Genomic DNA, 25,716 nt, shown 5'->3' on the forward strand with positions numbered 1-25,716 from the left:
TTGCCAGTGGCGCAAAGCTGTCCATGCTTTCTAAGTTGTTCATTCAGGCAGCTTTTACAGAGGCTGTGAGCAGTCACACCAGTTGATCCGTCATGCTCACTCTTTTGCTATGGTGCTTTACAGCAGAGGTTTCATCATTTCCTGCCTTATTCCATCCTTTATTGCCATCCAGGCCCAGAGTCACCGTGGGCAAAACTGACTTTTTTGTCCATGCTGGTGCCATCAGACGGGCTTCTGTCAGCCACCGTGGAGTCTCTCCTCCAAGGTCGTGCACGGGATACAGTGACTGTGTGCAAGATCTGCCCTGTGAATTAACCAAATATGACTCACAGTTGCGGGCACAAAAGAGCTTAAGTCTGGCATTAGGACCTAACCGGCTCAGTTCAGGCAGAAATTTGGGCAATAGTCTGAGACCATTAAACCATGTGACTGAATTAAAACGAAAAAAAAAAGCCTAAGACTATCAGGGAATATAATTCCTCACTGGCTACAGCTCAACTCAGGACAAAAAAAAAAGGTTGGGTGCAAACGATGAAGACTTGACTCCATGTGACTGAAGTAAGCGTGGTCTCCACCACCTGATCCGCGGCTCATCCCAGACGTGGTTCAACTCACTGTAGATCAAACACACCAAGTCAATTTCCTCGTATTATCTCCCCTCTCCTGAAGCCTTATTTTTCAGGGGATTTTCTCATGACTCCCTCGCTCCCTCTCAGGAACTGCGCTTGCCCGCGGCTGTAATGCCGTCGTGCCATAATGCCAACCACCTGATCTTTCTCTCAGGCATGCAATTGGGTTTTTGCACCGGAGGCTTTGCTCACTCCTAATTTGTCTGATCTACACTTAAGTTGTCCGAGGTACGGTGGGGTGAGCAGGCCTGTTTCTGACTTTGAGATCAGCAGCAGCACCCCCCCCCCCCCGCCCCCCCCTCTTCGCCCCCTTCCCCACGGGGCAGCGAGTGGATCTGAGCTGAAGGCGTCTTCTGCATGATGCATATCTTCGGCCATCCGCCCCGTGTGCCCGGACTCTCTTATTCCCAGCGCCACATGGTCCTGGCAGGACACACAGCGCAGAATTTACTCACCCAGGAGCATCTATTATTCTGTATCCGTTGCCTCTCCAGGTCAGGTGACATAACGACTTCATCTGCATAAGGCTCATTCGTTTCGGCTGAGGACAGTTGTGTGCAGACAGAGGACGTTGTGTGCCCTGCAACTTCAATGACGTGCTATTAAACCGGTACCTGAACGTAATCTTGTTTGCTTTTCTTGTTGTTTTTTTTTTAAGAGATGCCAAAGTTCTCTGAGAGGCTCCCAGTCTGGCCAATCAGAACGTTGGAGCAGGTGCCTCACTGACTAGCAGGCAAACTGGTCTTCGTTTGTGATCTCACTCTAATCTCATCTCGCTGGAACATGACGTCCCTTGTTGTCAGAGTTCTTACATGCTAACGTGAATTTGCGCCCCTGTAGGATTTCTTGCAACACACTCCTTAAACTCCTTAAACTGCAAATTGTGTAAATATTGATGCCACCCCAGCTGAAAGTGCTGCATTGGTGCCAGAAACCTGTGCTGCCCACTGACTCTCCCTCATCATCGTCCACTCCTTCCTCCACTTTAGTTCTCTTCTAACTAAACCCCCCCCTGTTCTTGTTCTTCTTCTCCTTCTCCTCCTCGCTTTCCCTCCTCTCCACTCTTCACCGTCTCCACACCTCTCCTTTTTTATTTTTCCTTCCCCTCCGCTTTGCTCCAGGGGCTACTTGGTGGCAGCGCCCTCCGTGTTCCGGGCAGGCGTGGAGGAGAGTGTGAGCGTGACCATCTTCAACGCCAAGGCTGAGACTCGCGTCCAGGTGCAGCTGTCGGTGAAGGGGCAGACGGTCTCCCACAGCCATGGCTCTGTGCTCGGTGAGAATCAGTGCTAAAAAACAAAACAAACACTTGAATTGGGGCGCTCAGATTTTCGCACAACATCAGGACAAGTTGGGCAACACACATTACTTCTGCACTCGTGCAGTGTTGTGATTTGTTTGAGACGCCCCAAACTCAGCATGCTGCTGTTGCTGGATGTCTTTGCTAACTCAGGCCTAACACCTCCAGGCGAACTGAGCCCCAGCCTGGCAGCTCTCGAACTGAATGGCTCAGATATGCTGGCTGCAGATATGGCAAAAACACCAAACATCAACTTATTGCATGTCTTTTTGTTGTTGTTGTTTTTTGCAGACAAAGGCGTCATCAAGCTGCAGGTGAGTCTGCAAACTTTTTATTATTTCTTGTTGTTGTCGTCCAGTCGTTGCGTTAATTGTTTTGATATGCATGGTCCTGTTTCCGGGGGGGGGGTTGAGGGTGGGGGGGCGGGTGACAGCTGCACAGTAGTGAGAGCCCCTTGTCTGTTGTGTGCACATTCCTGCAGGCAACATGCAAATCAACACCAACATTATTTGTCATGTAACATCTGTCTTTTCTCATTCGTGGGGAATAAGGTAACAGCCTCGACGTAATACGCAACAGCTGTTGACGTGCATGTATGGTCCGCCGCCCCCGAAGGCTGGAATAGATCAACCTAGTATACACAATTCAATTATTCCTCTCTTCTTTCTTTCTTTCTTTCTTTCTTTTTCTTTCTTTCTTTCTTTTACTGTCATTTTGCTTCCTCTGCTTCTCTGTCTTTCCCTTATCATTTTTTGTCCTGTCTTCTTTGCCTGTGTAGCTCATCTTTTTCCTTCACCGTTTTTTTTTGTTGTCGCTGTATTTTGTTGTTTTCATATTCTGCGGTATTTGCTCGCTGGAGATGTTTGAGCACAAGTCGTTCGTCTCGGTGAATCATTTGTAATTGCAGCCCTCGGGCTTCGTACGTCAATCCTTCCCACAAATAGCATCATTCGCTCACGCCAGCCTCGCTCTCCTCGCGTTTGCTTTCCTGTGTGCTAATGGATTTGCGTGCGTGCGTGTTTGTGCGTGCATGTGACCCCACCAGGTTCCCTCTGGGCTGAGGGGCCAGGCCCACCTGAAGGTGTGGGGCAACCGGCACCTCACAGAAGGAGGCTACATCTTCCACAACTACACCACCGTCACAGTGGAGAGCAAGGGCACGGCCGTCTTCATCCAGACCGACAAGCCCGTCTACAAACCCAAACATAAAGGTTCAGCCGTTGTGCACTCGGAAATTAATCAGACACTGATGGCTGAGATGTCGAAAGCCTCTTTTGAGGTGTCAAAACGATTAGCATTGTCTGGTGTGTTCTAATTGGGAAATGGCATTTTAAATGTATGGAATTAATCCGTACAGTTCATTGAAGTCGTTTTTTGTAATGTCCCTTTAATACTCCACCAATTCATCCTTTAACTTTTAGAAATACAAGATATGTATATGCATGAAGCTCAAGCTGCTTTATCTAACGGTGACCTGTATCCTCCTCTATTCTTTTCACCCTCAGTGCTTGTCAACGTCTACACGGTCACGCCGGACTTGAGGCCGGTAAATCACAAGGTGAGTTGAAAAAAACCTCGCACCGAGGCCAGTAAAGTGCGCCTGGTCGTCATTGCTGGGTGGAAAAAAACAATCAAAGAGAGCGAGCGCGCACTTTATCGACGAGCACGCCAGCTGGTCGGCTCTCTGTTTAGATTAGATCCACTCGAGCGAAGTGAAGCAACATGGTCCTGCACGTTAGACGTTTTCTCTCTCTGTCTCTCCCTCTGCGGCTGCTGGTATCAGGAGGAGGGACTCGCTCCCCCTGGAAGCGCAGAGAAATGTACAGTTACCTATTTACAGAAGCCGAGCTCGAGTCATTTCTCTTGGAATGTCAGCAATGGCTCCAAATATACAGCGCAGGACAGACTGTTTATTGATGTGTGCAGCTATAAAGGCCTCCGCCGCCGCCGCTGCTGCAAGAGAGAGCGAGAGAAATAGAGAGAGTGACTTTAACTGATGCACTATTTTTGTAAAGAAGCAGCGGGAGAGCAACGCTCTCTGTTGCTTTTTAACAGTTTCAGAATCATCATGTCTCCTTCTTGTCTTTCTCTTTTGTGTGTGTTGTGTGTTGTGTGTGTGTGTGTGCGCAGATGGAGGCGTATGTTTTGGTGAGTGGAGGCTGACGGGACCACCCAGGGACAGCGGCAATTTGAGTTCCCAGCCTGGTGGGAGATTACAGAGCAGGAGTCAGGGCAGCTTACCTAGATAACAGGGTGCTCTGTGGAACAGTACAAGGATAAACAACATGAAAGGAACCTCTTCTTTTTTCCCCCCTCCTCTTCTTCTTCTCTCGGTTTCGTCTTCATCTCCCCCCCCCCCCCCCCCCCCCCCACACACACACCCCTGACGCACACACACACACACACTAAATCCTCCCCCCCTCCCTCTCTTACTTTCTGGTCTTCCTTATTTATTGTCTCTCTCCCCACATGCGCAAGATGTTTGCAGAACAAATAGCGGGCTGCCGCTGCGGCTTCGTCCGAGGCACAGCCACTTTGCCGCGGCACGACTGAAAAGCTGTAGCGACGAAAAGCACATTGGCGCGTCGCCGACCCCTCCCCCCTCAGACACACCTGGCGGAGAGCTGAACTCTGCCGAGTGCGCTCATCTGATTTACTGCTTTCTTACTTGCGGCCTATACATTAACTGACGGGGAGCCGTAAAAGTATTTTTGCCGCCGAGTCTGAGGTCTGTGGGTCAAGTTCAGTTCAGAAGCTGATTCAGCGAAAAGTCGCGCCGCCGCACGCGGTCACCTTTGTCATCAAAAGAGCGACCGACAGACGTGACTTTTATTTCAATTCTGATCTGATCCACCAGGACCCAAGAGGATCCCGGATGGTGCAGTGGAAAGGCCTCAGATCCGTCTGCTGCGGTGAGTCTCATCTTTTTTTCCCCCCGCTGTGCAGGGTTTGTGCAGAGGACGCCTTGATGTTCCACTGTCTGTACGCATCTGTGACAACAACGGTTTCTGTGTTCTTTTAGGCATCGTGAACATGAGCTTCCCGCTGTCCGACCAGCCCGTGTTCGGAGAGTGGTTCATCTTTGTGGAGGTTCAGGGCCACACCTACAACAAGTCGTTTGAAGTGCAGAAATACGGTGAGGCCCGGTATTCGCAGGACGCATTAAAAGCAGCGTTTATCAAGTTATTTGTCACCTTCCTGACACATAAAAGTGTTCTCTTGAAAAAAGTTCTCTTGCGTTGTTATTTTTGGCATGAACCAATGTTCGAAATAAGCCTCAAATTACGAATGTGATACATGTGTTGCAGTGATGCCCAAGTTTGAGTTGGTCATCGATCCGCCGCCCTACATCCGCGACCTGAACTCCTGCGAGCAGGCCACCGTCAGGGCCAGGTGAGTCGCTCGAAACAGAACCATTCAGCGTGTTAAATTGAAAAAACAGGCGGGAACTTCAGTTCAGCATACGGCTCCCCTCTCGACATCATGCAGGTACACCTTTGGGAAGCCGGTGGCAGGGAAGTTGACGGTGAACATGACAGTGAATGGTGTGGGCTACTACCGCCATGAGATGGGCCACCCGGTCATCAAAACCATGGAGGTCTGACTGTTTTTTTCTCCCTGGTTCCACCTTGACGGAGAATTTTCCTCACTTCCTCTTGATTCTTTTCAGATTAAGGGCTCTGCAAACTTCAGCTTGTGCGTGAAGGACATGATGCCGGTGGACGTGGCCGACCACTTCAGAGGCTCCGTCAGCATCTGGGCGTCGGTGACGAGCGTGGACGGCAGCAGGCAAACCACTTTCGACGACTCGACGCCGGTCCACAAGCAGCTCATCGACATCAAGTACTCCAAGCACACACGCAAGCAGTTCAAGCCCGGACTGCCTTACAAAGGGAAGGTGAGACCCCCGTCGTCCGATCCGATTGGATGGTTGCTCACCTGCTTGTCTTTTTGTTTCCCTGACGTTTCCCGACTGTCTCCCGCCGACCGCTCCCCCCACAGATTGAGGTGAGCTACCCCGACGGGAGCCCGGCGGACGGCGTCAGGGTTCGCGTCAAAGCCGAGCTCACGCCCAAGGACAACGTCTACACCAGCGAGCTGATCTCCAAGGATGGCCAGGCCAGCTTTGAGATCCCGTCCATCCCCACCGCCGCCCAGTACGTCTGGCTGGAGGTCAGTTCCTGCGCTCGCCCAAGTGAATCTCGAAAAGCTTTTCGCTTGATACGCTACCGTCCTCTTTTGACGTTAGACCAAAGTGACGTCCATCGACGACAAGGCCGTCGGGGACCAGTACCTGCCCAGTTACCTGTCCATCAGCAGCTGGTACTCTCCCAGCAGGTGCCACATCCAGATCCAGAGTCCCAGCGCCCCGCTGAAGGTCAGAGCTACCAGCAGTTTAAGAGATTTTTATTTTCAGGGAGAATCCGTTTTGTTCCACCTTCGCTGTTGTTTGGCCTCGTGATGGAACTTTTCTCATTCCATACCACCAACTGTCCCACTTTAGTATTTACCATCCTGTTATATGTGAATACTGTTGACGCGTCCTTGGTGTTCTCAGGTTTCTAAACACACAGGTGCTGAGAGACTGTTGTTTTACAGCAGATAGTTCCCAGTTAGAGTACAGGAGCTGACTGTGTGAATGCAGGGGTATCTGCATAATACCCCCCCCCAAAAAAAGTCTGACCTCTACTGGCAGTGGGTGATGATGACAAAGGGATGTGGAAGCGATGAGTCTGTAGAGCGCAACGAGTGTTTGGGTGGTGCAGGGCTGCACATTAGAAGTACACGGACAAACCAAAGGCAGAGACAGACGGACGGATAAATCTGATGGGAATGAGATGAAACCATCTGATGGAAATTATTTTCATATTAATCTTTTTTTTTGCCGCCGACAATGACAGCAGGAAATCATAAGTGAACATGTGTGAGCAGTGAATGGAATGAGAGGATGGTATGAGAAAAATAACTTCAGGCCTAAGCATGCAGCCCTAAAAAAATTCTTCTGACTCAACCTTTGCCAAATCTTCTCAATGCCAGTGTATTTGTTTCTTTCTGCGTGTGTGTGTGCGTGTGCGTGTGTGTGCGTGTGTGTCCCTTTAGGTTGGCCAACAAGCAGAAGTTGCCCTGAAATCCACCTGTCCCTGTAATTTCACCCTCCACTACGAGGTGACGTCCAGGGGGAACATTATCCTGTCAGGCCAGCAGTCGGCCAACTTCACAGCCTCCCACCGGGGCAAGAGAGCCACCGTCACCTTTGATAAGAACGTCCACACCACCACAATGACACCGTCCCCTGCTTCTGGTAAGCATCGCTAGATTTTCATAGTTTACTAAAGTGGATCGCCCCTTGTGTGATACCGTGCTTAAGCACCTAAGTATGGGCTGTCAAGGCATAATAATAATATAATAACAATAATTGGCCAGACATTCCATTTTCAAGCTCAGTTTTTGTCAGTTTAAAAACATATACAGTGTATATATATGTGTGTATATAATATATGTATATATATAATATATGTGTGTGTATATATGTATATGTATGTGTGTATATGTATATGTATGTATGTATGTATATATGTATGTGTATATATGTATATATATATACACATACATATATACACATATGTATGTATATATGTATATGTATATATGTATATATATATATATATGTATATATATATGTATGTATATATGTATATGTATATATGTATATATATATATGTATATATATATGTATATATATATATATATGTATATATATATGTGTATGTATATATGTATGTATATGTATATATGTATGTGTGTATGTATGTGTGTATATATGTGTGTATATATATATATATATACATATACATATATATATATATACATATATATATATATATATATGTGTGTGTGTATATATATATGTGTATATATACATATATATACATATATATGTATACGTTTGTGTATATGTATATATACATATGTGTGTGTGTGTGTGTGTGTGTGTTTTCAATGGACAAAAAGTGAGCTTGAAAATTGAATGTCTGGCCAATTATTATGCCTTAACAGCCCGTACTTAGGTGCTTAAGCACGGTGTCACACAATGGGCGATCTCCTGGTCTGCGCTCGTGTATAATTGTGGTAAAACATGGAGATCTTTGGAAGAATGCTTCAGCCAAAATACAGTTATCGAGGGCTCATCACCATGTTTACATGCAGTCAGGTGCAGTTCCTGAAAACACTTCCTCAGCACTTGGAGAAGAGACAATTCAATTTGCTGAATTCAAGACGTGAATGATCTGAGTTCTACTGAAATTAAACACTCAAAGTTGATAACTCACTTAAAGACAGACTCATCGCTGTTCATATTAAAGGATGAGCAGGAAAATGACTAACCTTGCATGTTCGGTGGAAGTTTTCTTTCACGTCAGATTCATAATCTCATGCGATAGGACGCTTGGTTCATGTGCTGTTGGCAGGCTCTTCCTCCCAGCTGGAGATGGACAGCTGCGTCTCCTACCTCCACTTCCCGGTGGGCCATAGCATGGCTCCTCTCAGCCACCTGTTGGTCTACTACGTGAGGGAAAACGGGGAAGGCGTCACGGACAGCGTGCAGATCCCCGTCCAGTCCGACTTTGAGAACCAGGTTTGCGCAATTCCAGAAACTGGGTGCCGCCACGCTGCTCACCTGAACAGCAAATCCAAATGCAGTCGCTCACGTCGCAGGATGTCCATTGGTGGAGCGATAGGGGTTAGAAATCAGCTGAGAGTGACAGCGTGTTTGTGCAAAAATAGCACAGCCTCTAGCGTATGTGTCTGTCTGTGCCTTATTGCTTTACATATATGTATGTATATATCCACAACAACAGTGGCTTTAGGGCCCTTTTGCTATAAAAAATAATGTTTTTTCCTTCCAGTTGATTTATGATGCGCAGCAGGGTGCACCAGAGAAACATTTTCTCTTTATTACGCCCATTAACTTGCGTTAATCACAACAAGATATTTTTTTTTGCCTCATGGTTAATGTTGCATTTATACAAGGTTATTAAATGAATGGTTTAATTATGTAACAAATGGTAATAACGATAATAAAAAAAAAAAAAGCTCAATAAAACAGAGTGAAGCTAGAAATGCACCAACTGTGTCCACACTGTAATGTCTGTAAACAAACAGCTGTCTTGGCTCGGGACGGCTCCCCAGTTCCTGCCTACATTAGGTGGAGTTAAGTCCCTGAAGTATTTACAGCTCCCTGGTATGACATTACAACACTCTGCGCGTGCGTGTGTGTGTGTGTGTGTTGCAGCAAGAAGAGAGGGAGAGGGAGGGGGCCTTGTTTTTGCGAGGGCATGATTAGACAGCGGCCGCGCAGAGCTCAGAGGCAGATGAGTGGGGTCGTGACAGGGGAGGATGACAGGTTGCCGAGTGGTGAAAGCAGAGCGGCGGAACCGATTAACGGGGCTAATTTGTGACTGCACGCAGCCGGGGAGGGGTAGGGGCGGCGGGGGAGAAAAAAAAAGCAAACAGTTTTGATGCGTGAAAGTTTATGGGCGACTCTCGCCGTCCCACCCCCTCCTCCTCGTCCTCCTCCCCCTCCTCTTCGCAGCCTGTAGTTTTCCACTCTGCCCTTTTGTCCCTCACCCCACCGTCTCACTATCTCACTGTTGTGAAGTAACGCGTTTCTTTATGTCCCTTATGACATGGAAATTGTTACCACAAAGAAGCAGCCAATAAGCAGTCTTTTTGCCATAAGATTAAACTAAAGACTAAACCATCACTTGCAATTAAGCAAACAAATTAAAAAATGTAGCCGTGAATAATAATTTATCACATTTTCAAAATGTTGCTTGAGGTTTCGATCTCTGTATTGAGGCTGAGTCTGTGATCTTGGTTGTGTTGCAGGTGTCCGTGTCGCTCTCAGCCAATGAGTCCATGCCTGGAGACCCTGTGACTCTTCATGTTCGAGGAGACAAAGGTTCTTGCGTGTGTGTGGCCGCTGTGGACAAGAGCCTGTATCTATTAAAACCAGACTTCCAGCTCAGCCCAGAAAAGGTCTGAATTAAGATGTTTCAGCGTCATGTGTTATGTATTGTATGACTGATTGGTGTTTTGAGTCGAGGTTCCATATTATGGAAAATTCAACTTGTCAATGTTTTCCGACAACATTGTGTGTCCCGCTCTGTGAACTCCTTAGGAATGAGAAAAAAAGTCCCGTTATCACTCGCTTTTTTCTGTTGACTAATTGTACAAGGCTGCTCCACTCAAGAGTGGGATGAAAAAAAGAGTCTGAAAATAGATTTGATATGAGACCTTTAACAAAGAAATTCTGCGTTCCAGTGATACAATTACATTATCATCATACCGTCACACACACGCAATAATAATAATTCAGTGTATTTCCTTTTTCCCCTCTCTTTTCTTCGCAGGTCTTTAAAGAGCTGCTGGACTTTCAAGTCTCCGATGCCTTCGGCCTTCCCAAAGATGACGGACACTTCTGGTGGCCGGGCCTGTCGTCAAGGAGACGCAGGCGGTCCTCCGTGTTCCCCTGGCACTGGGACATCACCAAGGACGCGCGCTTTGCTTTCACAGTGAGAACACGCACTCACTCGTGGCCAAGTTGTCCAAGAGTAAAAAAAAAATTATTTTTTTTTAAAAGTGAGTTGTAATCTTCGTCTGTGTGTGTGCTGTTGCTCCTCTGTATGTTTAACTCAGGAAACGGGGCTGGTGGTGATGACAGACGTTGTGAGTTTGAACCACCGACAGACGGGCGGCATGTACACCGACGAGGCCGTTCCGGCCTTTCAGCCGCACACCTCCACTGTGGTGGCCGCCACGCACCCTCGACCCACAGCCAGGTAAAGCAGCGGCTTGAAAGAGATCAGAGACCATCAGAAAAACCCCAAAACATCTTTGTCATATAGAAGTTTCAGTTCCTGCTGTTAGTTCTGTAAGGTTCCACATTATAATGCTCAAATAAACAACAAATAGCTCTCCAGAAAATAACGTGTTTAGCCCTCTGTTTGCAGCCTCCTGCAAAAAGACTTGACGTCATCCTTCTGCTAGAACTGATGCTTTGTCGGTCCTCCGACATGTTTGGAAGGGTCCAGAAAAACGAGGGCAGGAGAAGGTGCAGCATTGGTGCACTTTGTGACATCACAAAGGGATGATCGCCAGAACTGTGTTTTAGCAGACATCTTCTGAATAGTGGAGCAGGGAAAAGAAGTGAAGGATGCTTTCTGTCATCTCAAGGGACACATTCTCCCAAAACTACAGCAATATTACTTTTGCACGACACAAGACCTTTCGTTTATAACCACTTCATGGAATTCTTCTAATACGCCTTGATTCATTTATGTATTTCCCTATCAACTCAACACCGCACGACAGAAATCATTGATCCCTGCAGACGCACACAAGGTTCTCCAGAATGCCGTGAATGCAACAAATACTTCTCATTCTAGCGCCGAACACCAAACATGTGGCCTGGGCGATGTCAGTGTAGAATTCAGAATAATATATTGTCAACTATGCTTTTTTTGTATTTATTTTGAACAGCTGAATCTTTTATTGATGCCAGCTTGCGTTTTGGTTGCAGAGCAGAGAAGCGCAGGCGAACATTTTTCCCCGAGACTTGGGTGTGGCACTGCCTCAACGTCAGGTATTCACACTCCTTCTATATATGTACATGTATAAAAAAAACATTTAAAATGTACGTCTTTGTGTGATTTTGTGCTACATGCCTGTGGCTCAACATATCAGGTGTACCAGATTGTCTCTACTTATGTGGGATGTACTCAGAATTTAGGGGGTTTGTGGTGGGAAGAGCAATAAGTAGAGCAGAGGAAGAGCAGCAAACAATGTCAGGAGGGGGGAGAAGAAGTGAGCTGAAGAGGAGTTCTGGTATTCACAAGACAGAAAGATGGAAACTGTATGAAATGATTTCACTTAAAAGGAAAGATGGCAGTGGAAGGTACGATTGGAGTCTGTGTGCGACAACCCGAATCTTCAAGGCTTTGCCTCCTGTTTTGGGTGTGAATGCGCTTCATTTAAAATGAGGATCTTGGAACAGGTTGTCACTCTCCCAGCAGCTCTTCATTCATTCTCAGCCAAAGCAAATCAACTGCCCATGGATCTCCATATGCTTGCTTCCATTGGATGGGTTTTCAACTCGCCCCCAAATTTCCTGTCAAGTCCAAAGCTTTGGTTTTTGGTCTATTAAAGTGCAGTTTGGACAACTTTGATCAAGAGGAAGGGTGTGCATGCAGTTTTTTAGATTTATTATGCCGTGTGACGGGTTTCCAAGACCAACATTTAATATGTTTTGCCAATAATGAGCTCAGCTCGTTTGAGTCAAAAGAGCAGATGGGGTCACTGCTCGACTGCACCTCACACCTATCCATTTCAGAGTGTTTGCTGTCGCTACGCCGGTGCAGGTGTTGTTGTTACTGTCGTAAAATTGGAGTAAGGAGGTATTTTTTTTGCCTACATCTACAACTCCAGTTATGTCAACAAAATCATAAACGAAACCTCACCTGTTTTCAGTTCTGAAACCGGGGAGGCCGAGCTGCGACTGGACGTGCCAGATTCGATCACCACGTGGGTGACGGAAGCCGTGTCCCTGTCGGAGGAGAAGGGCCTGGGCTTGGCGAGGAGGACCGAGCTTCGCACCTTCAAGAACTTCTTTGTTGACTTCACGCTGCCCTACAGCTTGATCAGAGGGGAACAAACCAAAGTTCCACTCACCGTCTACAACTACCTGCCAACCTGCGCAGAGGTAACTGGTTCACCAAGAGGCCAACGTCCTCTGTCCTTCTGCTGACATTGTCCATAGGTGAACGTTGGATTTCACCCAGTAACTGTATCTGGTGTAATTGCTGGGAAATAATGGTGTTTATTGGTGATTTTAATTGATTAGTTAGGTTTCAGTATTCTGCCTTTAATTTGTATGAAGAATTATCAGAATTTGCTCTGTCCTCTTTATTGGCCACCAAGCGGATTGTTTTCCTGCAGGGTTAGCCTGGTTGCTCCAGGTTGAGACTTCTCATATTGGTGACCTTGCGTTGTTCATGAGCGTAGCTTACCATGTATGCTAATGTCCCTAGCCTTGGCCAGGCTTGCTGTTGCTTCTTGTTGTCTTCGTCTTCCTCTGAGGCCTTTAGCGTCAGCTAGTTACAATTTTCCCCCCGGTTCTAAACCCCACTCAATGAATCTAATCGGGAGGGTCATTTTAAGATGAAAATGTTAATTCTGGATGGTTAGTAGGTTTTAGTGCAGTTATTTTACATTTAAAATCTTTACAACTCTTAAAGAGGAGGTGAAAAATGTTGTCAGGTCAGAGAGATGAAGACTTCCAATATTGGAATTTACCTTGTTTTTTTTAGGTGATGACTTTGGATGTAGTCTCCATTTTGGCAATGTGATGGAAACTTTTTCATGGCTTTATTTAGAAGGCGTTCCAGTGAGCAAAACACTGTTCATCACTCTTGTTTTGTGACTCCAGAACGTGCTGATAAACAAGGCCTGCTTCTGAGATCACTGCAGGTATGTAGGTCAAGGAGTACGCAGGGACTGGGAATGGTGGCCAACGGAAGCTCGTGTTTGTGAAGCGGAGATGTGAGATTAGCCCAGAAGTGTGGACTTATTTTCTCACTCGAGCTGCCCTCCAAACTCCTAAATGGGTTCATCCTGCGCATCACACCGGTGACATCACATGTTTGCAGATGAGCCTGTTAAATGATGTGCGCGTGTGCTGCCCTGATGTCATGTTCCATGCAAACCAGAGTAACCTTTGCTTTGATCCCCACCCCAGAAACATGTGATTCCGATATTTTATGTTCCATTATTTACGACTTGTGGCATGTGAATAAAGAGCAGTTAATTGAGCCCTGTGCATTGCTGAGCCCTCTGTGAAAATTGGACGATGAGCGGAACTCTGTTCTTCAGGGAGCTCGAGGAGCATGAGTCAGGCAGCATGGAAAATTCACAATGCGATTGAAAAATTCAGCGCTCTTAGGAGAACACGCTATATGAGGGAGGGGTGTTCCTGCGCACATGATGTAATTGTGGCCAGTCACAGGACATCAGTTGCTCCTGAACGGCCTGTCCGACTCCTCTCATGCCCTCCGCTCTCACAGGTTCACGTGAAAGTCTCCGTTCCAAAAGGCATCAAGTTTGTGGGCCACCCTGGAAAGCATCACCTCACCAGGAAGAAGTGCGTCGCCCCCGGAGAGGCCACACCCACGTCCATCGTGCTGTCTGTTACTGAGCTGGGATCAGCAAACATCACAGGTTATTGTTCTTTTATTCTTGGAACTTTTTGGGATTTTTTTTTGTTTTGGTCCCTTTACTACCACTTGACTGACACAACAGGCGATTTGCTTTAGCTGGATGTAAAATTTGAGCATTTTTGCTGGAGACTGTAAAGAGAGCGCTTAGAATGAAAAAAACACACACACTTTCGCGTTGTATCGCCACAACGGGTCACCATTGCGGCTCTGACCGTGCTGGACTCGCCCAATCGCGTCATTAGGAATCCTCAACGGCGCAGCGCGCCATGTCACGGCGCCCGCTGCGACGCCAAACAAAAGGGCAAACCTTTGACTCAAGGGAGCTCCTCTGGCCGAGGAGCCGCGACTGTGTGTGATCCCGTCACCCACGCAGAGTTGCTCACAGTTCCCTCCAGAGCACATGTGAGAACAAAGCCGGCCAGCAGTGGGGGAGCGAGCGGAGCTGTGCTGTGACACTCAGTGGCATGTTGATGAGTTTGCAGGTCACTGGCGGTCAATGGGCCCCCCACGGCCCCACTCCTAGTCCCCTGGCCTCTTGTCTTTCCCTCTCACTACACACGCACAAAGAAAGGACACTGGCACGGGGCCACGTTTCTGATGTTCTTCCCAGAAAGAGAACTGGGAGTCCTCTTACAGACATGTTTGTCCTGTGTAACATAGTATATGCGTCGGCCTGCGTCATCACTGCAACGGCCTCATTTGGGTCCCGCTGAGGCTGACTCGCGCTTCTTAAAGGCGATGCGCCCCAACCCCTCATGTTCGCAGACGCATTAACACGCTCACCTGGCAGTCAAAGTCCGCAATGCCACATGTAAGACGATCCGAATGTGTAAGGAAGGAAGTAATTGAGATTCGGAAGTACTTTGTGTACTTGTACTGTCTGTAGCGTATAGAAACAAACCTGAAAAAATTGGTCGAAATTCTAAACAGCTCAGCGGAGCATCCTTACGGATTATTTTCTCTCCGGGCTGCCACAGATCATGAGGCAACTCATGACTCATGACACATGTCAAAGGAGGCTGACTCTGCTCTCCCCTGATCCAACAGCCCGTGCCATTGCCTACAGCGAGCCCAGCTGTTGCTCAGACGGACTCCAGGCTGGCAGGACGGCCAATGACGTTGACGACAGAAGGACCCCAGTTGGTCTGGACTTTGTCCGAAGAACCGTCCTGGTGGAGGTAAGAGAGCCGGTCCTGATGGATGACTCAAGAGGCAGGACTTCCCTTTTTTAAAAAAAAAAAAAATTGCATTGATGTAAGAATGGCTGGGGAATGTCTATATTTACAAATATACTGTATGTATTTATATATACAGTACCTCTAATTTCTGTTGCTTGTCTACCTCTCATTTGGCTCTCCCTGTAGCCAGAAGGCCTGCCGAGAGAATACACTTACAGCGTCTTCTTCTGTCCCAACGGTCAGTGAATGCACCTCCAGCCGTATCTTTCCCTCAAGCTCATTTATGTATTTACTCAAAGACTGCACACATCCTGAATGCGTCTCTCGTTCGCATTACCAGAGAGAATCCACATTTCCACCCCCAACAAGTACGAGTACCAGTACGTGAAGAAGCCGGCCCGGATGAACCTGTTCCAGGTGGCGGTGAAGACGCACAACGACGCCCATTTCGCCCTGTCCGCCTCGCCGCATGACAGTGCAGAAATGATAGAGATCGTGCTCGGGGGCAGGCAGAACACCCGCTCCTGGATCTCCTTGGGCAAGATGGGCGAGCCGTTGGTCAGCGCGGCCACGCCGGGGATCCTCTCCTGGGACGAGTTCCGGAGCTTCTGGATCAGCTGGAAGGGAGGCGTCGTTCAGGTAGTACTGAACACGAGAATTTTTTTTCCCCAAAATTTCCATTTTATGAAATTTTGACTTAATTCTCAAAATTTCCACTTTTTGATTTTTTTTTCACGAAATTTCAACTTCATTCTCCAATTGGAAACTTGAAAAAAATTATTTCTTAATATTTTTTTTTTCTCTTCAAGTCATTGAAAAGGACATTGTTGATCCTTGGCTGAGTAGTATTATTAAAATTGATGGTTGGTTCTGGGAAGTGATTAAAAGAAGAGTGTTCCGCTCACAATCTTTTCAATAGAAGAGCACAAATCATGTCTGTCTCCATTGTCTCCTCAAGGTTGGCCACGGTTTACATCCCTCCAATGAATCAGTGATCCTGCAGTGGGCAACAGGCAACGGGCAGTTCCCTGCACAGGTATCTTAAACCCTTGTGATGTGTTTTTGTCAGTGAACATTTGTCTTGAGAGACCAAATGACAACATATTTATTTTTTCTTGTTCCCTCAGGTGCGTCACATAGGGTTTTCGACAGGATGGGGTTCTGTCGGGGAGTTTAAGATCTGGAGGAAGGAGGACTCTGACGAGAACCACAACGAAGCCTTCACTCTGGGTGTCCCTCACAACACGGTTCCCGGGTCCGAAAGGGCCACGGCGTTCATGATCGGTAACACTGACCGTCAGGAAGGGCTCTCGTTCGGATCAACGAAGCTGGCAGGGTTGATTTTGTTTTTTTTGTCTGTGCGTGTTGACCAACAGGCGACGTGATGGGCCCGACCCTGAATAACCTGGACAAACTGTTGCGGTTGCCCTTTGGCTGTGGGGAGCAGAACATGATCCACTTTGCCCCCAACGTCTTTGTTCTGAAGTACCTGCAGAAAACCAGGCAGCTCAGCCCAGAGGTGGAGAACGAGGCCACCGACTACCTGCTGCAAGGTCAGCAAGTAAAACATCTTCACTTCTTTTGGTGTTTACTAATTTTTTAAATAGTGATGTGATTCATTCCTCTTATTCTTGCCAGCCTCTGATGTGAAACATTTAGATGATGGACAGCCTGCTGTGTTTATTAACCTCTTCCCTCATAATTCTGCCATCTGACCGCAAGCAGTTTTTTGTGTGTGCGTGTGCGTGTGCGTGTGCGTGTGCGTGTGCGTGTGCGTGTGCCTGTGCTAAACCAAAGTTCCAACGTGCTCTCAAAGAAGCCCATGTGTCTGTAAAAGTGAAATCTGTGTTGAGCGGAAGGAATGTTTTCTAATCGTTGGCAAAAAAGCACCTGGTTTTTTTTAGCGTCTTGTTTTTGTGGTGCGAAGTTTATCTTGGACAAAGGTTTTGTTTTTTCCTTGGACCTGTTGACCGCTCCGACCAAGGAAGCCTGGCTGCCACATGATGATTCATGGCTCATGTTAAGAACAAGGAGCTGGATGTTGTCGTTCACACTTAACCCGGACTCCGCCCTCGTTTGACCTCGCTGACTCCAAGTCCCCTCTTACCGGGAAGACGTGGCTGCGGTCTCGCCGTGCTCTCGCCTTGGACGGCGGCTGACACGAAAATTCGGCCGGCTGGTTCTGTAAAGTACAAACACGAAAAACAAGTTGCCAACCAGCCCTTGAAGGTCAGAAAGAGAAAGAAACACCTGTTGAAGCGTCACCTTCTCTGGCCCTCCTCCCTCCTATAAAACACACAACCAGCAGTGCAGTCTTGTTGAGTTTGAACTCCAGCCAGACTTCAAACACTCACTGACGCTTTTCAACTTCATCATTTAACACAATTTTAATGTTCAGTGTGAAGTTTAGGCTGTAGCAGGAATACTCCAATTTGGACTTTATAATCCATTGGAAACGGTGTCTCGTGATGAGGGCAACAATCAGCTGACAAGCTGATCATCCAATCAATAAGCTCCATTAATAGCAGCCCACTTGAGTGTTTCAAATACTTTTCTATTTCAAATACTGTCTTCAAATGGTGAAGATTCTAATTTATCTCGTGTTTGGTTTTTTTGTTATTAATATCCGTTGTTCTATATGGTGCATTTTTTTAATGGGTTAAACCAGGTAGAATATTGAACGCACATTTTCTGTTTTGTTTCATGAACGTTTCACAAAAAAAAACTCTTATTGTGTGAAGTTCCAGGATCTCCTGTTGCCGCCGCCACCGCTTTGCAACCTGATAGACTGTGTGAAAAAAAGAGTGACTTCTCTCCCTCACTCTCTTTCTCATTCTCTTTCATTATCTATTCAGGCTACCAGAGGCAGCTCACCTACAAGCGGCAGGACGGATCCTACAGCGCTTTCGGAGAGCGGGATTCCTCTGGCAGTATGTGGTGAGTCGTCATAAGTGCAGCTCCTTCAAGTTTACACAGCGCACAGCGCCTGAACTGTGGCAGCATACTTCAGCTTTAAATGGGACAGAGGTTACCGGCCGAAGTGATTCTGTTTTTTTGTGTTTTTGTTTTCATCAGCGTCCCGGTATGCTCAAATTAATCTATTCCTCTTGATGTGTTTAAATCCCCGGCCAGTGTTTATTTCACATTAGCACATCCTGGGGGCAGGCAGGCAGGCAGGCAGGCAGGCAGGCAGGCAGGCAGAACCACCTTGTGGTATTTATAAAAACTCCAAGCGGCGCTCTGGGCCGGGCGCCGCGCTGTTAGCATCTTGAGGCACCGCGCACAATGTGCATACCTGGGGTTGATTTATGAGCTGAGGTGGGTATTGTGATGTTTAATAGAGATAGGGCGGCGATACCGCACGATACGTAAACGGGAGGGGAGGAGAAGGGGGCGGGATCGCAAACAAACCGCGGAGCTGGATCCCCCGAGGGTGAGCGGCGGCGTCGAGATTTATTGGCCGTCAATCAGGGGTTCATATCTGTGGCGCTCGCTGGACTCCTGCTGCTACGGCCCCTTGCACAAGCGCTAACTGCCTCCGTGGACACAGTAAATTGTGTGGAGCCACGACTCCCAATGGCTTTTTTTTTTTACGTTTGTTTTTTTTTTGGGACGTGACCGAGAGAGGAAATAACGGCGCACGCTTCGTTATGACTCAGTACCTGTGTGCGTAATTGGTAACTTTAAACTACCATGGAAACCTTGAACGGTTCTCGTGATGCCTGCAAGAGGATATGAGGATGTAACAAGCTCCGGTCTGGAGTTTTTGTTGGCACCCGGGCCCACGAGTGTGGCTTTGTGGGCACGGTTCAGATGGTGCGCCTTCGCTAACTCTGCATCAGGCACTTTATGAATCCGTCATCCGAATGTAAAACAAGCCCGGCTTTTGTTTTGGTTCCAGGGTTCACCAGAAGAGCGGAGGCGCAGAGAGGCAAAGCGAGTAAATGATAGCGTTTTTAAGCACGGTTCTGCACGTCAACAGCCTCATCGTCCACATCGTCCACATCGTCCTGCGGTTTGATTCTTTTTCCTCCCTCTCTCGCCCCCTGACCTCTGCCTAGCCCAGTGTGAGCGCACAAACTTTATCTTTTATCACCAAGCGCATTAAATGAGAGCCACCTTCTTTGGCCGTCCGTGACGTCTTCGAGAAAGCACTTCAGTTTCCACGTGTTCCTTTTACATTTGTTAACGCAGACAGATGGTTGGCAGCTGAAACAACACATTTTTTGACAAAGATGTCAAACGTGTGCTCTCCTCTCCAGTAACTCTTCACTGCTTTGCAGAAGTGGGCCAGTTACTTCTTCATTTTCTGTTGACAGTCTCTGTCCTTGGCTCTGCGTGTTGAGGCTGGCATGGCATTTGTGTCTGATCTGAGAGCGGTTAGCAAGGTTGGGGATGGAATACCAGAGATGAAAAGAACTGATATCTGCCGGTGTATTAACGTAATAGCTATTTGTGGTCATGTGCCAAGCTGGCACATAAAACAGTGGTTGCAATCCTGAATTGGCATGAGCTGATTTATTTAAAAAATGTACTAATGATAAAAAGAAAACCCGAGACGGTGTGTGCTGTGTGTGGTATGGCTGCAATGCATCTTTACCCTGTTGCTCGTTATTAGCCTGACTTGTTGCGTTCAGCTGGAGAACTAAACCACTTTCCATTGATTTCCATGCGAGGAGAGCCAAGCTTAAGATTCCAGCTACAGCAGCGTGATAGCAACTATCTCTTGCATAAGAACCTCATTAGTTCTATGCTAGTAGCATCAACTAAAATACAAGTTTTACCCAAAACTCCATCGAGATGATGATTTAAAAAAGTGTGAACATTAGGAGAGGGGGAAAAAAAACAAACTTGAACTGTCCTCCTCCGAGTCCAACTCATAACATTCCCCCTTTAAACCCATCCAGCCGGGCTTTATCATAGAGCACACCCATGTATTGTCTTTAAAAAGTCCCTCTCGGAACGTGCTTCTCTTCTCCCCTTTGAAGCACGGCGCTGGCTCAGGGTAGCTCAGTGAGGGGATTTGGAAGTAGGAAGTCAGGAAGTCAGAAAACAGAAGGCAGAGCAGGGGAGGGGGCAGAATCCGGAGAGAGGGTGACCAGAGCCGGAGGCCAAGTGGTGGAAGTCAGCCTGTCTAGTGCTTCCTTCCTCCTCTAAACTAAATCATATTTACACTCTCCAGTCCTCTTCCCTCGGGCCCGGCGTCCAAAGCCAGTGACACGGTATTACTTAACATTATAAAAAAATTCCTGGAGACCTTCATCCCTACTTTTGTCTCACGGGAAGATAAAGATCCAGGTATCTCCTAATGAAATTGGTGGGGTTTTTTTCCCCTCCTTATCTTATCTCTGTGGCTCATCTTTGGACTCGCTCCCACTTTGGAGCTGTGTTTAAAAAAAATAAACAAATAAACTAGAGTGCGACACGTTTTCTCTCTTCTCTTTGTTTCTATCTTGTCTTTCTTCAGTAAGCAGCTTACCTCATCCTCTCAGGCAGTTGTGGTCAGAGGTGCTGTAATGGAATATCTCAGTGGCGCTGGGAAGCTGTTGGCCAAAGGCTGCAGCTCTCTCTAGCGCTACCAGGAGGTCTGCTGTTTATGGACGAGTGTGTGTGTGTTTATTAGTTCAGCCGTGCCCCCCGGGGCTGACCTTGGCCTTTCTCGCCGGTTCCCCTGGTCCCTCTCCGTCATGGCCCACTAAAACCAAGGCCCATAAACTATCAGTACTGCACCTCAAGGACAAGCAGATCTGTGTTTGTCTAAGTACTGGAATTTATTATTTTTTATTTTTTTGGTGGAATCTCTGAGATACATGAAGAGAGTCAGTTGATGGGATAACCTAATACCATAAGCAAGGATTACTGCATCCCAATGTGGTTTTCAAAGTCTGGACACTCCTTTTCTGTTTTCCGGCTTTAAATCCTTCTGCACATCAAAATTTCCCATTTTATTCCGTTAGTCTTAGATTCAATTCACATGTTTATTTTTCATGGCCTCAAAAGATTTTTTTCACCCCAAAAAAAAACTGTTTATGGCTGCCTGTAAAAGTTCTTGTTGCTTGTTGTAACTTCCACATGTTTGGGAGAGGACAAAAACAAAGCGGTCTAGCACCTGGGGGAGGTGTCAGTGCCCTTTGTGACACCACAAAGGGCTGTTTTCCAGCATGTTTCAACACGCTTTCTAAAAGGCGGAGAAAACAAAATAGGCAAAGAGAACTGCCAGTGTCTTTTTCAAATCCCAGGTCGAATGGCTCTTTCGCAATGCTGGACTTTGAAATTTTAACTCGTCTTCCATTTTCTTTGCACCTTCTAGGTTGACTGCGTTTGTCTTGAAGTCCTTCGCTCAGTCTCGTGGCTTCATCTTCATTGACCCAGAGGAGCTTCGTGCTGCCAAGTCGTGGCTCATCAAACACCAGAGAGACGACGGCTCTTTCCCCGCCATGGGACGCATCCTCAACAAAGACCTCCAGGTACGCACAGCTAACATCCCGGTCAAGGGAGGAGGCTAAGGGCAAGAAAGCCACACCAAAATCCTCTGGAGTCGTTTGTATCTAAAGTCACAATCATGTGACTTCCTCTAACTAGAAACTTCTGGTGTGACTTTATTCCCTCTTTAAAAGGATGTTTAGTTTTCATTTGTGTGTCAGGAGAGGGTTAGAAAACTTTCCACCAAGATGGAACGATGACGAACAGAGTTGGCTTTACCTCATGGTTGAAACCAACATGATGCTCGGCTACGTGGCTATCGCTACGTCCGAGCACGTTTTTTGCAGCAGCTGCTGCTGCTTTTAGTGCTCGCCCTATCACCGTCACGCCAGCTGTCTTTTCATCTGTAAAGAAAACTGATTGGTTATGAGGTCCAAGAGTGATTAAAACACCATCTGTGGGATTCTGGCTGGATGGATGAGCAAGATTTTCTTTGCGGAAGTCTTAGCGATTGAGCTCTCCTTCAAAGTTAGAGAGCTAGTTTGTCAGCTAGTGATTATAAAGCTGTGGTGTTGTTCACTTGTTGGATTGTGTTTTATATCCGTAACTAGATTAACGCTGCTTTTTTTTTCTTCTTGTACCCACAGGGAGGGATCCACGGCAAGATCTCACTTACAGCCTACGTGGTAGCAGCTCTCCTGGAGACCGGGATCACCACCGAGGTAGGCCGTCCAACAAAAACAGCCCAGTGTGAGATCTCGGCGATGGGAATGCGATGCAAAGAATCAGACGCCGCGGCAGTACAAGTTGGTTCATGATGTCAGCAGTTTAGCGTTGCGAGCCTTTGATCGGTGCGGAGCTGCAGGTACAAGCTGCAGCGACCGTAGCCCACCAGCCAGCCGTCGCTATAAGTGCAGGTCATGTGTGGACGTATCTGTGCATTCCAGGTAGTTGTGAAGATGGATGTGCTGGCAGTCGGCCAATATTAATATCTGATAGCGCTCCCGACCACATCAAAAGATGCGAGCTGGCGTGCAGAGACAATTAGGTTCTGTGAGAGAACCTCGCTCGCATTCCTGACCGGGTTCCCGCCGCCTCCTCCCATGCTGCTCCACCTTTTCCACACGACAATGTGTTCTTGAAAGCACTCCACTCTAGTGGAATTTATTATAAGCTGTAAACATGTTGTTCAGTTTGATCTTTCTATTTTCAACATTCAAGGCCCCACATTTCACCAATTTTCTAATGCTTTGTCGGACCTCTCACATGCTTGGAAATCAGAAGGAACACCCGTCTTATCACTTACCTGAAGTGGTTATAGCTACCATTCACTTTGTGACATCACAAGGGACTTTTCACATTTCTTCGAAGTTCAGTGATTGTAAAAAGTTAAATGTTACCAGTTGTATGTATGTGGAAGGTATCAGTGCCCCTTTTGACATCACAAAGGGTCGTCCCATTGGCTAGCATGAACGTCAGGGCTGAAAGAGGACAGGATTAAATCACTGTTCTATTCACCTGGAAGCTACACAGCAGTTGTAATTGTTTTTGATCGATCCATTCACATCTTTTAGCACTTAAAAACTTGTTTTCTCCATTGTACGCAAATTCTCATCTGTCTAATAATCTGTGCAGTCCTGTTTATTGCATCCCGCATGAGTTGCCTTCAGAGCAGAGTCATACCTCAACCCGGCATTTGCACATTTAAAAAGAAGCAGGTTCTGAGCCGCGGGCTGAGAAATACTCCCAAGTAAATTCACCAAGTTCAAGTTCACATCTGTCATCACCTTCGCGCGTGTTTTTTCTTCGGCGCGGCAGGAGGAGAAGGTGGCCGTGGCCAAAGCCAAGAGCTTTCTGGAGAGGAATACCTATTCGGCCGATGACCCGTACACCACGGCCCTGTCCGCGTACGCCCTGGCTCTGCTGCGCAGCCCCTACGCCCCGGTGGCCCTGCACCGCCTCAACCACATGGCCATCACACAAGGTAGTTCCATAGCAAACATCGCCAGTGCGTCACCGCACATTCCCCCTATTTATGGTCTGGCAGCCTGGCCCGCAGATGTTTCCACAGGTGACACGAGGCACGGGGTTGAAGTGCCGAGCGGAAGCGCTGCGTGACAACGAGGATGATGCACGATCCAAGCGTGTTTAAAAGTGGAAATATTTTGCATATTTCCACGGTCACATCTTCTGCGAGAGTGCAAACCATTAGAGGAGCTGCACGCGGTGGAGTCCACTCCTCCTTTTCCCCCTTTTGCTTATCTCACTGGCTTTCCTTTGGCCACTTCCTGTCCTTTCTCTCCACTCGCTGCAGGGTTGTTGTGCAGCTTTTTGCAACAACATTCTCAGTTAATAGTCCCACCTGTTTCCAGATCTCCATTTTTCATCCGGGCTAGAGAAGCAGCAGTGTACGATTATTTGTCCAAAGAACTCTGCAGATAAAAAAAGCCTTCTGTTTACAGCCTTCTGCTAAGCTCAGTTTTAAGATGGACTTTTCCCATCTCTGGGAAGTTCGTTGACAGACTAGGTTACCACTGGTAAATTGATTGCACAACACTGAGCCTTTTAAATGAAATAACCTTCACATGCATTGCACGATTATTGGGATTGGGAAGTGTTGAACGCGATTAGCACTGTAGCATCGTGTCCCATGAGACTTTACTCTTCCTGTGTGTGACTTTGTAGACGGACTCACCCACTGGAGTCTGACCGGCAGCACCATGACGGACGAGGACACGTTCATGGGTTTCAGCGATGGCCTCTCTCAGTCAGGTATGCCGCACACATACTGAACCTCTTTGACGGTCCAAAGACAAAACTAAAACGCACTGCGTAACACTTGTTTGGTTCCCAGTGGTGTCGGCCGAGGTGGAAATGACTGCCTATGGTCTCCTGACTTACACCCTGCTGGGCGACGTGGCCTCAGCCCTGCCTGTGGTCAAGTGGCTCTCCCAGCAGAGGAATTCCTTAGGTGGCTTTTCTTCCACGCAGGTAGGCGCGGCTCTCTGCCGCCAGGGGTTGTTTGATAAGCTCATACAATCTATTGCCATTGTTGTTTTTTACTCTAAATATAATACATATACAATCTGAATATTATAGCAAGCTTCTCTACCAGACATGGGCAGACTACGGCCCGGGGGCCATATGCGGCCTGTTGAGATTTTTAATCTGGCCCGAAAATAGCTGTATTTCATCAATTTTTTTCTTTTTCTTTGTCTTTTAAGAGTCGTTTCAATAAAGAGCTAAATTCCTTGTGGGTTCAAAGACACATATTTTGTTGTAACTTTGCTTTGGATTTTTTTCAATGACATTAAAGCACATGTTTTCTACATATCCCATGATATATTTTTTTCTCCTATGAGGTGGTTCACCATAAGTTCCATCCATCTGCTGCTGTTTCATTTTCCCACTTTTGGGAAAAAAGTGAAAAAAAAAGAGCCTTTTTAGCTGCAGACTGTAAACAGAAGGCTAAATAGGATCTGGAGGATCTGTAGTCTTTACAGACTTTAAAGGCTGCTCCACTAAAGTCCGGCCTGCTGGGATATTTCATTTTATGCATTCACGTCAACGTTGGCATGTTAAAAAAAACAATGCCTTGAACCATGTTTGCAGGACACCTGCGTGGCGCTGCAGGCCTTGTCCGAGTACGCCATCCTGTCCTATGTGGGCGGAGTCAACCTCACCATCTCGCTGGCCTCCACCAACCTGGACTTCCAGGAGACGTTTGAGCTCAACAGGGACAACAAGAAGCTCCTTCAGAGCGCCAGGGTAATGGGAGTGCACCGTACAGTGGTGGTGGGCATGAGGAAAAAGCTCTTCTCAATCGAGTTTAGACACGAGAAGCCATTTGTCCTGCCAATAGCTCCGAGTCTGCTGCGTTTCAATAACAAGTAAGGCAAAGTTTTAATGACAGTGAG

The 25,716-nt window shown here is 47.2% G+C and overlaps 1 protein-coding gene across 1 annotated transcript in view; it reads left to right on the top strand.

Annotated features, from left to right (window-relative positions):
• cpamd8 (C3 and PZP like alpha-2-macroglobulin domain containing 8) overlaps positions 1–25,716 on the top strand; it is a 38,593-nt gene that overhangs the window by 894 nt on the left and 11,983 nt on the right. Inside the window, exons 2-34 of the mRNA XM_076039653.1 lie at positions 1,751–1,902; positions 2,218–2,240; positions 2,972–3,137; positions 3,432–3,484; positions 4,057–4,074; positions 4,784–4,838; positions 4,949–5,062; positions 5,235–5,319; positions 5,416–5,524; positions 5,597–5,824; positions 5,929–6,099; positions 6,176–6,304; positions 7,027–7,228; positions 8,394–8,560; positions 9,814–9,963; positions 10,338–10,499; positions 10,624–10,766; positions 11,507–11,569; positions 12,454–12,685; positions 14,046–14,199; positions 15,246–15,376; positions 15,563–15,614; positions 15,717–16,015; positions 16,335–16,412; positions 16,504–16,660; positions 16,753–16,929; positions 18,232–18,313; positions 21,687–21,843; positions 22,447–22,521; positions 23,618–23,783; positions 24,485–24,571; positions 24,654–24,790; positions 25,412–25,567. Coding sequence (XP_075895768.1) covers positions 1,751–1,902; positions 2,218–2,240; positions 2,972–3,137; positions 3,432–3,484; positions 4,057–4,074; positions 4,784–4,838; positions 4,949–5,062; positions 5,235–5,319; positions 5,416–5,524; positions 5,597–5,824; positions 5,929–6,099; positions 6,176–6,304; positions 7,027–7,228; positions 8,394–8,560; positions 9,814–9,963; positions 10,338–10,499; positions 10,624–10,766; positions 11,507–11,569; positions 12,454–12,685; positions 14,046–14,199; positions 15,246–15,376; positions 15,563–15,614; positions 15,717–16,015; positions 16,335–16,412; positions 16,504–16,660; positions 16,753–16,929; positions 18,232–18,313; positions 21,687–21,843; positions 22,447–22,521; positions 23,618–23,783; positions 24,485–24,571; positions 24,654–24,790; positions 25,412–25,567 — 4,330 coding nt within the window. The remainder of the gene's footprint in view (positions 1–1,750; positions 1,903–2,217; positions 2,241–2,971; positions 3,138–3,431; positions 3,485–4,056; positions 4,075–4,783; positions 4,839–4,948; positions 5,063–5,234; positions 5,320–5,415; positions 5,525–5,596; positions 5,825–5,928; positions 6,100–6,175; positions 6,305–7,026; positions 7,229–8,393; positions 8,561–9,813; positions 9,964–10,337; positions 10,500–10,623; positions 10,767–11,506; positions 11,570–12,453; positions 12,686–14,045; positions 14,200–15,245; positions 15,377–15,562; positions 15,615–15,716; positions 16,016–16,334; positions 16,413–16,503; positions 16,661–16,752; positions 16,930–18,231; positions 18,314–21,686; positions 21,844–22,446; positions 22,522–23,617; positions 23,784–24,484; positions 24,572–24,653; positions 24,791–25,411; positions 25,568–25,716) is intronic.

This window comes from Nelusetta ayraudi, unplaced genomic scaffold, assembly GCF_046127955.1.
Source record: "Nelusetta ayraudi isolate G7.1 ecotype Tasmania unplaced genomic scaffold, CSIRO-AGI_Nayr_v1 ptg000059l, whole genome shotgun sequence".
Classification (NCBI taxonomy): Eukaryota; Metazoa; Chordata; class Actinopteri; order Tetraodontiformes; family Monacanthidae; genus Nelusetta; species Nelusetta ayraudi.